The sequence below is a fragment of the Anomaloglossus baeobatrachus genome, chromosome 3 (genome assembly GCF_048569485.1).
Source record: "Anomaloglossus baeobatrachus isolate aAnoBae1 chromosome 3, aAnoBae1.hap1, whole genome shotgun sequence".
Classification (NCBI taxonomy): Eukaryota; Metazoa; Chordata; class Amphibia; order Anura; family Aromobatidae; genus Anomaloglossus; species Anomaloglossus baeobatrachus.
Genome location: NC_134355.1, coordinates 21,865,774 through 21,883,724, shown reverse-complemented (window position 1 = coordinate 21,883,724; position 17,951 = coordinate 21,865,774). Strand labels below are relative to the sequence as shown.

Sequence of the window (17,951 nt, the reverse complement as noted above, 5' to 3'; positions counted from 1 at the left end):
TCGTTCCTCAAGCTGATGTCGCCACTGTCCTACAGGCATACCATGATGGTGCTGGCCACTTCGGGTGGAAGAAGCTGGAGATGCTGTTGAGGGAGCGGTTCTATTGGAGTGGGATGCGTGAATCGGTGGAAGCCTGGTGCCGAGAGTGCGGTCCTTGTACGCTGAGAAGAAAGGACGAGACTAGCCAGAGGGCACCGTTACATCCCATAGTCACCCATCAGCCGCTGGAGCTGGTCGCCCTAGACCATGTCAAACTCACCCCTAGCCGAAGTGGATACACCTACGCCTTGACCATGGTAGACCACTACTCAAGATTTATGGTGGTAGTCCCCGTTAAGGACCTGACTGGTCGAACCGCTGCTCGAGCGTTCCAGGCCTATTTTTGCCGACCCCATGGGTACCCCGAGAAGGTGCTGACTGACCAAGGCCCGGCTTTTGAAGCAGAAGTGTTTCACGAATTCTGCCAGTTGTACGGCTGCAAGAAGATCCGGACCACTCCGTACCACGCCCAGACCAATGGCATGTGCGAGAAAATGAACCATTTGGTCCTGGGGCTCCTCAAGACGCTACCGCTGGAAGAACGGAACATGTGGCCAGAAAAGTTACCCGACTTGGTCGACATGTACAATAATATCCCGTCCAGCTCGACGAAGTGCACCCCAGCGTATCTGATGAGGGCTCGTCCTGGCCGCCTGCCGGTGGATCTGGAGATGGGGTTGGAGGCCCCGGAAGCACTCCCTTCAACGGCAGAGTGGGAAAGTCGGAGGAGGGCCCAGTACCGGCAAATCCAGGAGTATGTGGAGAAAAACCTCAGTCGGAGTCGAGAACAGCAAGAGTACCGGTTCAATCAGAAGGCACCCGCAGGTCCTTTCCAGCCAGGAGATGTGGTGCTGAAACGGAAGAGGAAAGCCCACAAACTGGATGATCAGTGGGAGCAAGTCCCTTACGTCATACAACCCACAGAGTGGGACGATGGGAAGACCTACCAGATCAGTCGTGACCAAGGGGGTACCCTGGCCACCGTTTCTCGGGACCATCTGAAAAAATGCCCCCCAGCGTTGAAGGCAGAGGCTGAAGTACCGGTTCCTCCACCCGTGGAGAAGGCAGCAGAGGTAATCCACACTGTAATGGGTGACTTCCCAGCAAACTGGCCTACACAGAACGGTGCGGTGATACTTCCAGTGATACTGTTCCCACAACCCGTGGATGAAGAAGTAGTGGAAGCGATTAACCGTGAGCCAGAACCAGTGCCAGTGTCCAGGGATGAACCTGTACCCAGCTCCCCTCCGCCTCCGCCTGCTCCACACTATAGCAGGGAGGAGGAACCGATTGTTCCCTCTACCCCACTGTCTAGCACCACTGACACCGGGCCCCGAAGGTCCACCCGTTCCAACCTAGGTAGACCCCCACTTAGGTACAGGGAGACCGTTCTATGAGTAAAAGGGGTCCGCAAATATGAAGGAGTGGTTGTTTGTTTGTTTGAAAAGTTTGAAAAATGATAAGGAAAATGAAAATTAACCGAAGTTTACCTGATTGTCTGGTGTGATTTGCAACCGGCAGGAGCTGGCACCGTTGTCCCCGTGGGGACCGTTTAAAAATGCATGGGAACTATCCATGGACAAGCCCGTGAACTTGCAGGGCAACCACAGACGTTAGTGGCTTGTAAATATGTTGGTTACCGTTACCGTTTCCGCAGTGCCGCCTCCGGAGAGGCAGGTTGGAGGGAGGTCCCTGAGCAGAGCAGGCCAGGGCCCAGCCGCCAAAGGAACCGGTGGTTACCCTCTGGAGGGAAGGACAGATCCCGCTCGGGTACCGTGTGCTGGACTGTGGGTCAAGGGGTGCTGCCTGGGTTTTAGGGGCAGCATCAGGGCCAGGTTACTTGGGTGGGAGAGAGCGGAAACCGTAACCGTAAACCGTTGCAACGTTAAAAGTAAATGTGCCTCCCGTCTTGGGAAGAAGTTATTAAAAATGTTATTAATGTTTGCTTAACCCTGTTATCCCTTTTACAGAAAAATAAAACCGGTGTAGGACGGCAGCCCGCGGACGGTCTGCATTTTGCTAAGGGGGAATGTGTCGCCCTGGGCAAGCCAGGGGTCACAGGTCACACACCACCACACCCCACACTCCAGGTAGGCACATCACAGCTAACCAGAAATCCTTGTTGCCTTCCTTCAGAGGCTGATGATTCACACCAGGGGGTGGGCCAGGCGGTTGGCTCCGCCCACCAAGGAGATCACAGCTCTGGAGGCGGGAAGTACCAGGCAGAACAGTCAGGGAGGAGGAAGTGGAAGGAGTGGAGGAGTAGCCCAGGCTGGGCTAAAGTAAACAGCAAGTGACAGTAAGAAAAGTGAAAGTGGAAAAGGAGGAAAGCAAGAAGTGGTGACAGAGCAGAGAGTGTGCAAAGCCTGAAGGGTCCAGCTTTGTGGAGGGCCAGAACAGCAAGGTCAGCGACGGCGGTGACTGTCTGGAGGGGGACCGTTTGGAAGTTCCTGGAAGGACCCCGTTGGCTGTGTGCCCGGTGGTCTGGAGCAGTGTTCCGAAGGACAGTCAGCACCAGGGCAGGGGCCTCTCGGACCCCGGCAAGGCTAGGTGTCGACAAATTTGCCGAATCCGTCAGTGAAGGGGACGTAGATCCCCCAGCAACCAAGTCCCGATTGACGGCAACAGCCCAACCTGAAGCAGAGAGACACCGCCACCGCCAAGGCACCAGTTTCTCAGGGCCAGCGCCTGTGGGCAAAGTGTAGAGCTCCTCCGGCCCAGATTGCAGTCGGGGAGCGGGTAACCGGAGGGAATCCACCGCTACCATCAGTCAAACTTAGGTGCAAGGAAGAGGGACATCACCGTCACCTACCGGGAGTGCAGGTGCAGCCGTCTGTGGGACCGTCCTACCAGCCGTTTGGTTTACCGTACAAACTGTGTCCATGTCTCAGGCTGAGTGAGTACCACAGTGCCGCAAGGCACAGCGCTGCCCCCGCGTCCCTGCACCCACCAGGCCCCGCACCTCTCCACCCATCACCGGGCCTCGGGATCACCAACCCCTACCCACGGAGGGGCAACACAACACCTGGCTGCTCCCCATCACCATCCCCGGGATCCCCACCCAGAGCAGCGGTGGTGCAATCACCACAACCGTGGGTGGCGTCACGAACTATAACCATCCCCACACCCAACAAACCCCTTTCACTCACGGGCGAGGAGTGCCGCTCGAGGAACCCCGGGATCCGGCCCACAGCTCGAGCCACCACTGAGCAGCTGCCGGACCCGAGCAGAAGGGGTGAGCGTAGTGTCCCGACACCCTCCTCCCCGCCCGCGACACTAGGAGCAACGTCCTGCTGTAGTGACCCTAGTCCTGGCCCTTCATTCCTAATATCAGTCAAACAGGCATATTTACTAGGTTGCGCCAGGTCAGGACTAGGCTCCCTGACACTTTTCCCCCTACCTCTTCTAACTGTTACCCAGCTACCTACCTCTGGGTCCAGATCTTCCCCACTTCCACCCTCCTCCATATCACTGGCCCCAGCCAGAGAAAGCTCAGTGAGCTCTAAACTTCTCTCCAGGTTTGCAATGCCCCTGAGTGTTGCAAGCTGCTTATTTAGATCAGTTACCTTGGCTTCCAAACACTCAACATGCTTGCATCGAGTGCAGACATATTCACCCTCGATACCCAAGATACACACCTGGTAGCATTGTCCATAGAGCACCTATTAAATGGGGATAAACAGTAAAGTAGAAAAACAAAGAGAAAAAAATAAATAAAAAAAACCAATGGGAAACATATAAGGATAAATTCAAACTATGTTCTTGTGTCAAACTATGTAATTGTGTTTAAACTATGCCACACTTATCTTCTATCCCCGCACTTTACTTCAGAACCTCGCACACTCAGCACCTCGCTTGCTGTGGCTGGTTTATATAGTTCTACAAGAACTTCCAGAAGCTGCCAGAAGGTTCTAGAAACAGGTGTGACTAATACTACTGATTAAATCCCAAGACAAACTTTTTTTTTTTTTGCTTTTTTAACAGTATCACAGACAAACAGACAAACAATTCCCTAATGAAATTAAACAATTACAGTTATCACCACTATGTAATTGTGTTTAAACTATGCCACACTTATCTTCAAACCCCACACACTTTAGTGCTCTCAATGAAAACTATGAAGAACACTACTACGATACAATCAGTTGTGTGCATGAGCCGTAAATTTAAGTGTCTTACCCACTTTATTCTATGGTGTGTCCAGCAGTCAGGTGGATCACTTGACTAATACAGCTGAGAAAATAAGTATTTGATCCTCTGCCGATTTTGCAATTTTTCCCACCTGCAAAGAATGGAGAGGTCTGTAATTTTTATTGTAGGTAACTTCAACTGTGTCAGGATAAAAGAGAAATCCAGAAAATCAGATTGTATGATTTTTAAATAAATATTTTGGATTTTATTGCATGAAAAAATATAAAAACAGAACTTAATATTTGGTAGAAACCTTGGTTTGCATTTACGGAGGTCAGACGTTTCCAGTAGATCTTGTCCAGGTTTGCATACACTGCAGCAGGGATTTTGGCAACTCCTCCATACAGATCTTCTCCAGATCTTTCAGGTCACTCCTCCAAATAGATCTTCTAAAGATCATTCAGGTCACTCCACCTTACAGATCTTGTCCAGATCTTTCGGGTCACTCCTCCATACAGATCTTCTCCAGATCTTTCAGGTCACTCCTCCAAATAGATCTTCTAAAGATCATTCAGGTCACTCCACCTTACAGATCTTCTCCAGATCTTTCGGGTCACTCCTCCATACAGATCTTCTCCAGATCTTTCAAGTCACTCCTCCATACAGATCTTCTCCAGATCTTTCAGGTCACTCCTCCATACAGATCTTCTCCAGATCTTTCAGGTCACTCCACCATATAGATCTTCTAAAGATCATTCAGGTCACTCCACCTTACAGATCTTCTCCAGATCTTTAAGGTGACTCCTCCATACAGATCTTCTCCAGACCTTTAAGGTGACTCCTCCATACAGATCTTCTCCAGATCTTTCAGGTCACTCCTCCATACAGATCTTCTCCAGATCTTTCAGGTCACTCCTCCATACAGATCTTCTCCAGATCTTTCAGGTCACTCCTCCATACAGATCTTCTCCAGATCTTTCAGGTCACTCCTCCATACAGATCTTCTCCAGATCTTTCAGATTTCGGGGCTGACACTGGGCAACATTGATTTTCAGCTCCTCCAAGATTTTCTATTGGGTTCAGGTCTGGAGACAGCTAGGCCACTCCAGGACCTTGAAATGCTTCTTACGGAGCCACTCCTTAGTGGCCCTGGCTGTGTGCTTCAGGTCATTGTCATGCTGGAATACTCAGTCACGACCCATCTACAATGCTCTAACAGGGGGAAAGAGGTTGCTGGCCAAAATCTAGTGACACGTGACCCCATCCATCCTCTCTTCAATACAGTACAGTTGTCCTGTCCCCTCTGCAGAAAATCAACCCCAAAGTATGTTGTTTTCACCCCCAAGCTTACCGGTAGGGATGGTGTTCTTGGAGTTGAACTCATCCTTCTTATTCCTCCAAAGATGGCGCGTGGCGTTGATACCAAAAAGTTGTATTTTAGTCTCATCTGACCACATGACCTTTTCCCATGCCTCCTCTGGATCATCCAGATGGTCATTGGAGAACTTCAATAGCATCTGGACATATGCTGGTGTCGCGGGTGGGGAGGAGGGTGTCGGCACACTACGCTCACCCCTTCTGCTCGGGTCCGGCAGCTGCTCAGTGGTGGCTCGAGCTGTGGGCCGGATCCCGGGGTTCCTCGAGCGACACTCCTCGCCCGTGAGTGAAAGGGGTTTGTTGGGTGCGGGGATTGTTATAGTTCGTGACGCCACCCACGGTTGTGGTGATTGCACCACCGCTGCTCTGGGTGGGGATCCCGGGGATGGTGATGGGGAGCAGCCAGGTGTTGTGTTGCCCCTCCGTGGGTAGGGGTTGGTGATCCCGGGGCCCGGTGATGGTTTGTGAGGTGCGGGGCCTGGTGGGCGCAGGGACGCGGGGGCAGCGCTGTGCCTTGCGGCACTGTGGTACTCACTCAGCCTGAGACATGGACACAGTTTGTACGGTAAACCAAACGGCTGGTAGGACGGTCCCACAGACGGCTGCACCTGCACTCCCGGTAGGTGACGGTGATGTCCCTCTTCCTTGCACCTAAGTTTGACTGATGGTAGCGGTGGATTCCCTCCGGTTACCCGCTCCCCGACTGCAATCTGGGCCGGAGGAGCTCTACACTTTGCCCGCAGGCGCTGGCCCTGAGAAACTGGTGCCGTGGCGGTGGCGGTGTCTCTCTGCTTCAGGTTGGGCTTGGTTATTGGGGGATCTACGTCCCCTTCACTGACGGATTCGGCAAATTTGGCGACTCCTAGCCTTGCCGGGGTCCGAGAGGCCCCTGCCCTGGTGCTGACTGTCCTTCGGAACACTGCTCCAGACCACCGGGCACACAGCCAACGGGGTCCTTCCAGGAACTTCCAAACGGTCCCCCTCCAGACAGTCACCGCCGTCGCTGACCTTGCTGTTCTGGCCCTCCACAAAGCTGGACCCTTCAGGCTTTGCACACTCTCTGCTCTGTCACCACTTCTTGCTTTCCTCCTTTTCCACTTCTCTACTTTCACTTAGTTGTTTACTCCTTTCTAGCCCTCAGCTAGACTTCACTCTTGCCCTGCCTGGGCTTATCTTCCACTCCTTCCACTTCCTCCTCCCTAACTGTTCTGCCTGGTACTTCCCGGTTCCAGAGCTGTGATCTCCTTGGTGGGCGGAGCCAACCGCCTGGCCCATCCCCTGGTGTGAATCATCAGCCTCTGGAGGAAGGCAACAAGGATTTCTGGTTAGCTGTGATGTGCCTACCTGGAGTGTGGGGTGTGGTGGTGTTGTGACCTGTGACCCCTGGCTTGCCCAGGGCGACACATTCCCCCTTAGCAAAATGCAGACCGTCCGCGGGCTGCCGTCCTACACCGGTTTTATTTTTCTGAAAAAGGGGTAACAAGGTTAAGCAAACAAGAATAACATTTTTAATAACTCTTCCCAAGACGGGAGGCACATTTACTTTTAACGTTGCAACGGTTTACGGTTACGGTTTCCGCTCTCTCCCACCCAAGTAACCTGGCCCTGATGCTGCCCCTAAAACCCAGGCAGCACCCCTTGACCCACAGTCCAGCACACGGTACCCGAGCGGGATCTGTCCTTCCCTCCAGAGGGTAGCCACCGGTTCCTTTGGTGGCTGGGCCCCAGCCTGCTCTGCTCAGGGCCCTCCCTCCAACCTGCCTCTCCGGAGGCGGCATTGCGGAAAACGGTAACGGTAACCAACATATTTACAAGCCACTAACGTCTGTGGTTGCCCTGCAAGTTCACGGGCTTGTCCATGGATAGTTCCCATGCATTTTTAAACGGTCCCCACGGGGACAACGGTGCCGGCTCCAGCCGGTTGCAAATCACACGGTGAATCAGGTGAACTTCGGATCATTTTCATTTTCATCATTTGCAGGACTTTCAAACTTTCAACTTTTCAAACAAATAACCACTCCTTCACATTTGCGGACCCCTTTTACTCATAGAACGGTCTCCCTGTACCTAAGTGGGGGTCTACCTAGGTTGGAACGGGTGGACCTTCGGGGCCCGGGGTCAGTGTTGCCAGACAGTGGGGTAGAGGGAACAATCGGTTCCTCCTCCCTGCTATAGTGTGGAGCAGGCGGAGGTGTAGGGGGGCTGGGTACAGATTCATCCCTGGGCACTGGCACTGGTTCTGGCTCACGGATAACCGCTTCCACTACTTCTTCATCCACGGGTTGTGGGAACAGTATCACTGGAAGTATCACCGCGCCGTTTTGTGTAGGCCAGTTTGCTGGGAAGTCACCCATCACAGTGTGGATTACCTCTGCCGCCTTTTCCACTGGTGGAGGAACCGGTACTTCAGCCTCTGCCTTCAACGCTGGGGGGCATTTTTTCAGATGGTCCCGAGAAACGGTGGCCAGGGTACCCCCTTGGTCACGACTGATCTGGTAGGTCTTCCCATCATCCCACTCTGTGGGTTGTATGACGTAAGGGACTTGCTCCCACTGATCATCCAGTTTGTGGGCTTTCCTCTTCCGTTTCAGCACCACATCTCCTGGCTGGAAAGGACCTGCGGGTGCCTTCTGATTGAACCGGTGCTCTTGCTGTTCTCGACTCCGACTGAGGTTTTTCTCCACATGCTCCTGAATTTGCCGGTATTGGGCCCTCCTCCGACTTTCCCACTCTGCCGTTGAAGGGAGTGCTTCCGGGGCCTCCAACCCCATCTCCAGATCCACCGGCAGGCGGCCAGGACGAGCCCTCATCAGATACGCTGGGGTGCACTTCGTCGAGCTGGACGGGATATTATTGTACATGTCGACCAAGTCGGGTAACTTTTCTGGCCACATGTTCCGTTCTTCCAGCGGTAGCGTCTTGAGGAGCCCCAGGACCAAATGGTTCATTTTCTCGCACATGCCGTTGGTCTGGGCGTGGTACGGAGTGGTCCGGATCTTCTTGCAGCCGTACAACTGGCAGAATTCGTGAAACACTTCTGCTTCAAAAGCCGGGCCTTGGTCAGTCAGCACCTTCTCGGGGTACCCATGGGGTCGGCAAAAATAGGCCTGGAACGCTCGAGCAGCGGTTCGACCAGTCAGGTCCTTAACGGGGACTACCACCATAAATCTTGAGTAGTGGTCTACCATGGTCAAGGCGTAGGTGTATCCACTTCGGCTAGGGGTGAGTTTGACATGGTCTAGGGCGACCAGCTCCAGCGGCTGATGGGTGGCTGTGGGATGTAACGGTGCCCTCTGGCTAGTCTCGTCCTTTCTTCTCAGCGTACAAGGACCGCACTCTCGGCACCAGGCTTCCACCGATTCACGCATCCCACTCCAATAGAACCGCTCCCTCAACAGCATCTCCAGCTTCTTCCACCCGAAGTGGCCAGCACCATCATGGTATGCCTGTAGGACAGTAGCGACATCAGCTTGAGGAACGATTAACTGGCATATTTTCTCATGGGTCTTCGGGTTGATCAGCTCACGGTACAGCCTCCCTTGGTGTAGGTAAAGCCGTTTCCGTTCTTTCCACAAGCGTTGGGCTTCGGCTGGAGCGGCAGGGTCTATTCCCATAGCACCTTGTTCCACCAGGGTCTTGACAAGGCGGACAGCCGGCGCTTGGTCCTGGGCGTCCTGCCACTCTTGACTGGGCCGCGGGTCCAGATGCACCCTTTGCTGACATACTTGTACCCTCTCAGTAGGCGGCTGGTGAAACGCAGGTAACTCAATCTCCTCGAGGTCGTCATCCTCGCACCCCTCTTCTGACAAATGGGGCATCCGGCAGAGTGCATCTGCATTGATGTTGACACGACCAGCTCGGTACTTTATGGTGAAATCATAGTTGGCTAACCGGGCTACCCACCGCTGCTCCAGCGCGCCCAACTTGGCCGTGTTCAGGTGAGTCAGCGGATTGTTGTCCGTGAATGCGGTGAATTTTGCTGCCGCCAAATAGTGACGGAACCGCTCCGTGATAGCCCACACCAACGCCAGTAGCTCGAGCTTGAAGGAGCTATAGTTCTCAGGGTTCCTTTCGGTCGGCCGGAGTTTTCGGCTGGCGTAGGCAATCACCTTCTCCTTTCCATCCTGGACCTGGGATAGGACCGCTCCTAGCCCCACGTTACTGGCGTCCGTGTGGAGGATGAATGGGCGCCCATAGTCAGGGTACGCCAGGACCTCTTCTCCGGTCAGGGCCGCCTTCAACTGGCAAAAGGACTCCTCATGCTTGTCCTCCCACGACAGTGGGGCTCCGATGGGTCTACCACCTTTGGTCTGTCCCACGAGGAGATCTTGCATGGGGGCAGCCATCTTCGTGTACCCCTTTATAAAGCGCCGATAGTACCCCACCAGACCCAGAAACTGCCTTACCTCCCTCACTGTAGTTGGTCTCGGCCAGCTTTGGATGGCAGTGATCTTCTCAGGGTCGGGGGCGACACCATCCGCACTCACCACATGCCCTAGATACTGCACCCTGGGTTTCAGCAGGTGGCATTTTGAGGGCTTCAACTTCATCCCATACTTGGCAAGGGACGCGAACACCTCGGCCAGGTGCTCCAGATGGGCTTCATACGTCTGGGAATAAACAATCACATCATCCAAATACAGCAGGACGGTCTCGAAGTTTAAATGTCCCAGACAGCACTCCATCAACCGTTGGAAGGTCCCAGGGGCATTGCACAGCCCAAACGGCATGCTATTGAATTCGCAGAGCCCCATCGGGGTGGTGAAGGCGGTCTTCTCCCGGTCCTCTGGAGCCACGGCCACTTGCCAGTACCCGCTGGTGAGGTCAAGGGTCGAGAAGTAGTTTGCAGTCCTCAGTGCGGCCAAAGACTCTTCAATACGCGGTAATGGATAGGCATCTTTATGGGTTATCTGGTTGATCTTCCGGTAGTCCACACACATCCGCATGGTACCGTCCTTCTTCTTAACCAGTACCAACGGAGCGGCCCAGGGACTACAGCTATCCCGAATAGCCCCCGCCTCCTTCATATTCCTCAACATATCCTTGGCACACTGGTAATGTGCAGGGGGAATAGGTCTGTACCTCTCTTTGACAGGGGGATGTTCACCTGTGGGAATGTGGTGTTGGACCCCCTTGATCTGCCCGAAGTCTAGGGGGTGCTTACTGAAAACCTGTTCGTACTCCTGCACCACCCTGTGTACCCCTGCCCTGTGATGTGTAGGGGTATCATCAGTGCCTACATGTAGCTGTTGGTGCCACTCTTTTATGTCCCCCTGGGGTGGGGGAGTGTTGGTGGCAGGTTGGGGTGTGGATGGGCTGGCTTCATGGATAGTGTGAGGGTCCAGGGTAAGCAGCTTGGCAATGGTGGCATACCGGGGAAGCCTGACTTCTTCCTCCCCACAGTTCAACACTCTCACAGGCACTCTCCCTTTCTTCACATCCACCACCCCTCGGGCGGCCATTACAGTGGGCCAGTGCTCGGAAGGCATGGGCTCCATCATTGCGGGGTAGTCACGCCCCTGAGGCCCTACTGCTGCCCTACACCAGATCATCATCTCACTCCTAGGGGGCACAGTCAATGGAGCAACATCCATCACTCTCACTCCACCAATCTCCCCTCCTGTTGAGCTTACATGCTGGCGGTACATCAGGGCACGGATTTCACGCTGCACAGCCCTCTGCCGGCTCCCCGCCGCTGTGGCGGCCAGCTGTTGCAATAGGGTCAACACATCAGCCATGCAGTGTTCCATCACATTGGTTCCCAGCACTATCTTCGGGTTATGATCACTGGGTTCATTCATGATCACAATCATACCCTGGTGTTGTAGTTCAGCTTGCCCCACTGTCATAGCCACTTGTTTATACCCCACCTGGGTCAATGGAAGTCCATTAGCGGCTATCAACGTTATGCTATTGTCTGGGGGCGCCAGCTCGTCTACGGCCCAATACCGCTGGTACAACTTGTACGGTATAGTAGTTACCTGTGATCCAGTGTCCAAGAGAGCCATCACTGGTATGCCGTCCACAGCCACGGGGATGATAGGGCGGGCCCCGATATATCGGTCTCGCCAGTCCGGGGGGCCACGATGTTCTACTCCTGAGGATTGGCCCGGGGCTCCAGGGGTTGCTCGTTTAACGGGCACTGTCGGTAGTAATGGCCCGGCTTACGGCACTTGTAGCAGATTGGAGGTCTGCTCCGCGGGTTGTTAGCACTTCTCTGCTGCATCCAGGGAACATCCTCGGGACTGTCAGCAAGCTGTATCTGCGCTGGAGGCTGAGATCTGGTCAAAGGTTGCAGTGCAGCAAGGATTTTGGCAAGGTCCTGGGCTGCCAACTCTTCGACTGTGCTGCTTGGGGCTGCAGGCATTACAGAGGTTGGTTTGGCTGAGGCCGCCACAACAGGAGCTGTCTCGACGGGCCACGGGACGGGTTCCAGAACTTCAGCAGCCGGGGGCTGGAGTGCTTTGATAGCCCGCTCTTTTAACACAGCAAAGTCCACATCAGGGTGTTCCAGGGCCCACAGCCGGAGTTGTTTACGATCCTCAGGGGACCTCATCCCCTGCGCAAATTGCTCCACCAGCATCTTGTTGCTATCCGCCTCATTAATAGAGTTCACCCGCTTCAGCGTGCGGAGGGCGGTCTGCAGACGTAGAGCATAGTCCCGAATGCTATCCCCGGCTCGTTGCCGGCACTGGTAAAACTGCATCCTCAGCTCAGCTTCAGTCCGGGTCTCGAAGGCAGTCTGTAGCTTCTCAAAGATGGTGGCTACAGAGAGCCGGTCCCCCTCGGCCCAGGTCTCCGCTTCCTGCTCCGCCATACCGGTTAGCTGGCCTAGCACTATCGCCGCTCGTTGCTTATCAGTCAGGGGGTACAGCTCCAGCAACGGGTTAAGCTTTTTCCGGAAGGCCTGTAGGGCATCCGGTTTCCCATCATACTGTGGTAGCCAGGCAGCTCCGGGTGCATAGGGCAAGAAAAACGGCATGACCTGAGCGAGCGCGGGGGTCGCGGCACCTCCCGCCGGTACAACCGGGGCTTGGGCAGGCCCATTCCCATCCGCGGGTGCCGCTGCGGCTGCGACCACCGCTCCTCCAGCGGCTCCGTCGGGCGCAGACATCTTGTTTTCGTCCCCCTTAGCTCTTTCCGGCCCCTCCTCTCTCGGGGCGGGGTTTTGGCCTTCGCGCCTCTACTGCTCGAGAAGACGCTCGAGCGGGAACTCTTCGCGCCAAAGATGGCGGCTTCTGAAATTTTTCTGCCGGATACCTCCGGCGGTAACAAGGCGCACCTCTACCAGACGGCAGAGCGGTAAGATCCTGTTCGTGACGCCAAGTTGTCGCGGGCGGGGAGGAGGGTGTCGGCACACTACGCTCACCCCTTCTGCTCGGGTCCGGCAGCTGCTCAGTGGTGGCTCGAGCTGTGGGCCGGATCCCGGGGTTCCTCGAGCGACACTCCTCGCCCGTGAGTGAAAGGGGTTTGTTGGGTGCGGGGATTGTTATAGTTCGTGACGCCACCCACGGTTATGGTGATTGCACCACCGCTGCTCTGGGTGGGGATCCCGGGGATGGTGATGGGGAGCAGCCAGGTGTTGTGTTGCCCCTCCGTGGGTAGGGGTTGGTGATCCCGGGGCCCGGTGATGGTTTGTAAGGTGCGGGGCCTGGTGGGCGCAGGGACGCGGGGGCAGCGATGTGCCTTGCGGCACTGTGGTGCTCACTCAGCCTGAGACATGGACACAGTTTGTACGGTAAACCAAACGGCTGGTAGGACGGTCCCACAGACGGCTGCACCTGCACTCCCGGTAGGTGACGGTGATGTCCCTCTTCCTTGCACCTACGTTTGACTGATGGTAGCGGTGGATTCCCTCCGGTTACCCGCTCCCCGACTGCAATCTGGGCCGGAGGAGCTCTACACTTTGCCCGCAGGCGCTGGCCCTGAGAAACTGGTGCCGTGGCGGTGGCGGTGTCTCTCTGCTTCAGGTTGGGCTGTTGCCTTCAATCGGGACTTGGTTGTTGGGGGATCTACGTCCCCTTCACTGACGGATTCGGCAAATTTGGCGACTCCTAGCCTTGCCGGGGTCCGAGAGGCCCCTGCCCTGGTGCTGACTGTCCTTCGGAACACTGCTCCAGACCACCGGGCACACAGCCAACGGGGTCCTTCCAGGAACTTCCAAACGGTCCCCCTCCAGACAGTCACCGCCGTCGCTGACCTTGCTGTTCTGGCCCTCCACAAAGCTGGACCCTTCAGGCTTTGCACACTCTCTGCTCTGTCACCACTTCTTGCTTTCCTCCTTTTCCACTTCTCTACTTTCACTTAGTTGTTTACTCCTTTCTAGCCCTCAGCTAGACTTCACTCTTGCCCTGCCTGGGCTTATCTTCCACTCCTTCCACTTCCTCCTCCCTAACTGTTCTGCCTGGTAGGTACTTCCCGCCTCCAGAGCTGTGATCTCCTTGGTGGGCGAAGCCAACCGCCTGGCCCACCCCCTGGTGTGAATCATCAGCCTCTGGAGGAAGGCAACAAGGATTTCTGGTTAGCTGTGATGTGCCTACCTGGAGTGTGGGGTGTGGTGGTGTTGTGACCTGTGACCCCTGGCTTGCCCAGGGCGACACACTGGCGTGAGCAGGGGGACCTTGCGTGCCCTGCAAGATTTTAATCCATGACGGTGTTGTGTGTTACTAACGGTAATGTTCGAGACTGTGGTCATTTACCAGGTCCTCCCGTGTAGTTCTGGGCTGATTCCTGATCTTTCTCAGAATCATCCTTACCCCACAAGGCAAAATCTTGCATGACACCCCAGACCAAATAAGATTGACAGTCATCTTGTGTTTCTTCCACTTTCTAATTGCACAAACAGTTGTTGCCTTCTCACCAAGCTGCTTGCCTATTGTCCTGTAGCCCATCCCAGCCTTGTGCAGGTCTACAATTTTGAATATTGAAAGACCTTTAAAGGGTTAAACCCAAACTTAAAAAAAAAAACACCTTCTGATTGATTTCCCTAGTTAAAGTTGCAGGCATTGTTATTAAAAGAAGCTTTTGCCTCATTGATATCTGGATAGACTTGACTCGTATCAGAGCAGATCTTGTTCTTTTGTGCTGAACACTGATTGGTTGCTGTAGGGGCTAATGATACAGCCTTCTGGGAAGATGGACAGGAAGAGTTGTCATAGGGACTTGTGATTCTTCAACTTCACATAACTGAATGCAGATATTTGGATTACTGTCACTATAATCATGAATGTAAAATATCAGATAAATTAAATATGATGAATTTTGTCTAGACCTCGGAGATGAACGCGGAGAACCTCCAGATGCTTCTGAATGATGTGGTTATCACAGGTAAGGCAAAATTGTGTCCTCCGTCAGCGACATTTGCAGTGCACCGACGCTTTCCAGTGCATCACACAATAAAATGAATAAAGTCATTCAAAAGTACACGTTGTGACGCAAAAATATAAGCCCTCATGATGGAAAAAAGTAACAGTTATTGGTCTTGGAAGAAAAAGAGAGAAAAAAACCAAAAATGGTAAAATGGAAATTAGCCACGTCAGGAAGGGGTTAAGTGACCTGTGAAAGTTTTTTTCTTCAGAGTTGCAGAAGTGCGTTCCTATCTGTATCTGACCTAGCTATCTTGTACTGCTCCTTTCCTGGGCCTGCATTATACTTCAGAGCTGCAATCACAATTCTATAGGCTATAGAGCTGAAATCTCCCAGGACCTTCTATTTGACAAAGGGCAGGATTTTTTGACATGATGATCCCACAATCTGGGTTAAAAAAATTATTTAGACCTGGTTAATTTATATCAAAATAGGTTTCTTATGTCCATTTTGGACAGTAGTTGATGAAGATTATGATGATAATTTTGGGCACTTGCTCTGACAACCTCGTGCTTGACAGACTTGTGACAACTCTGGGATCGGAGCTTCACATTGCTCTGTGATTTTAAATATTTTGCTTTCTGTTAGTGCAGCAAAGGTTAATGTCATTTTCCTTGCTAGCAGCTGCTGGTTAGTTTACCTCAAGTGCAGCCGGTTTGTGACTAGTCCCATCTGCTTTAAATAGTCACATAATCCATAACCTGATGCCGGTTATAGAATCTCATTCTGTTTCTGACCACTGTAGAGGGAGGAAGTTCTCTTGGAGCTGCTGGTGTTATGCTGCTGGAGCTTAGCTGTTGTAGTACTATTTTTGGAGCCTGGTCAGCTGCAACTTTGGTGTCTGGCTGGAGCAGTGCAGTTTATTTGTATATCCTTTTGTCTATATTCCCCTGTTTGTCCTCCTTCCCCTGTGTGTCGTTGTCATGCTAGAAACTCCTGGTTAGATCACGTCAGATGCAGCCGGTTTTTGACTAGTTCCATCTCCTTTAAATAGTCACATAATTCATCACCTGATGCCGGTTATAGACTCTCATTCTGTTTCTGACTACTATGGTGGGAGGAAGTTCTCTTGGAGCTGCTGGTGTTACGCTGCTGGAGCTTAGCTGTTGTAGTGCTGTTTTGGAGCCTGGTTGGCTGTAGCCTTGGTGTCTGGCTGGAGCAGTATAGTTTGTTTGTATATCCTTTAGTCCAGGGTTCCCCAACTCCAGTCCTCGAGGGCCGCCAACAGTGCATGTTTTCAGGATTTTCTTAGCATTGCATGGGTGTTGGAATCATCATCTGTGCAGGTGATTAAATTATCACATGTGCAATACTAAGGAAATCCTGAAAACATGCACTGTTGGTGGCCCTCGAGGACTGGAATTGGGGACCCATGCTTTAGTCTATGTTCCCCTGTTTGTTTTCCTTCCCCTGTGTGTCGTTGTCATGGTAGAAGCTCCTGGTTAGATCACTTCAGGTGCAGCCATTTTTTGACTAGTCCCATCTCCTTTAAATAGTCACATAATCTATCACCTGTTGCTGGTTATAGACTCTCATTCTGTTTCTGACCACTATGGTAGGAGGAAGCTCTCTTGGAGCTGCTGGTGTTATGCTGCTGGAGCCTAGCTGTTGCAGTGCTGTTTTGGAGCCTGGTCGGCTGCAGCCTTGGTGTCTGGCTGCAGTAGTGAACTTTTGTCTATGTTCCTCTGTTTGTCCTTTTTTCCCCTGTATGTCGTTATTGTAGTTGTGATATTTAGCGTACTCATTGGCCTTGTAACTATCCAGAGTGAGAGGAGGGACAGTTAGGGACTAGGCACGTGACGGCAACGAGGGGTAGGACTTGTATAGGGATGTTAGGGAACCTCAGGGACCAGACACAGGTAAGTGTTAGGAGTTAACCCATTACCCCACTCCCTATTGTCAGGGTCGTCCTCTTCTTTACCATCCCTGTTGATACGCATGCCTTTTACCGTGCGCCGGACATTCATAGGTCCGTGCGCATCTGTTATGCCGTGTGTCGGACACTCGTCATTCCGAGAGTTACACAACCCGTTCTCTAATCACATTCCAAAATGAGTTTAGCGTGAAGTGTAAAACGAGGGATAATTCTTCTTCATTTGCAGACCAATCCCTTGTAGCTGACAAAGGACACTTCAGCCTGGACTCGTGCCGATGGATGCTGCTGCTGATGGATGTATCTTTTACTGTAGCACCAGTTTGATTCTAGAGAAATAAGTAACAGTGCATACCTGAAATACGCATATAAACACATAGGCACACATGTGCACACACACAAACACACGCACACATGTACACACATCACACACACATTTAGTTTTCACAAACTTTGCTACTTTAGTCTTTAGAGTGGCAATTTGCATTTACTCTAGATTGTTAAACGTTCCAGTAAAATTCTATTATTATAATTATTTCAATGATCTTCCCATTAGATCCAAAGAAAGTATTAACAAGGACAAGGCAGCTGATATCACTTTCTCATCCTAATTGAATTATAAGGTTCTGTTAAAATGGTGCTGATTCTTGAAATCCTTGTCTTATTCTGTTAACTAAGGTTATCTCCAAGTATACATGTGTAGTCATCATCGCTTTGCATCAAAAGGGCTTTACAGTTAAGGACATTGCTTGTAAGATTGCCCATAAATCAACCACTTATAGGATCATCAAGATCTTCAAAAAGAGACGTGCAACTAAAAAAAAAAAACTTTCACAGCTGCAAAGAAAGTATAACAAATGCCAAGACCATGTCCTAAAGAGGATTTGGCTACAGGATCAGGTCAATACCAGTGCAGAGCTTGCTCCAGAATGGCAGCGGGCAGGTGTCAGTGCCCACAGGTGAAGGTGATGGATTTTGGAGGCTGAGCTTTTAGTTAAAAGGGGCAGCAATAAAGCTACTTCTATCCAAGAAATACATGTAGGAAAGAGTGATATTTCCCATGCTAGTTTATATTTGTGCTTGGCAGTGCCTACATCTGCCTCAAATAATCTGCTTTGTCTGGTGTGCACTTTGTCTGGTGTGCACTCCTGCAGAACCTCTTTAG

General features: G+C 52.5%; 1 protein-coding gene across 1 annotated transcript in view; it reads left to right on the top strand.

The window, feature by feature from the left end:
- Window positions 1-17,951, top strand: part of LOC142294881 (calpain-13-like) — a 212,644-nt gene that overhangs the window by 174,401 nt on the left and 20,292 nt on the right. The window contains exons 22-23 of the mRNA XM_075337943.1: window positions 14,817-14,874; window positions 17,016-17,086. Coding sequence (XP_075194058.1) covers window positions 14,817-14,874; window positions 17,016-17,086 — 129 coding nt within the window. The remainder of the gene's footprint in view (window positions 1-14,816; window positions 14,875-17,015; window positions 17,087-17,951) is intronic.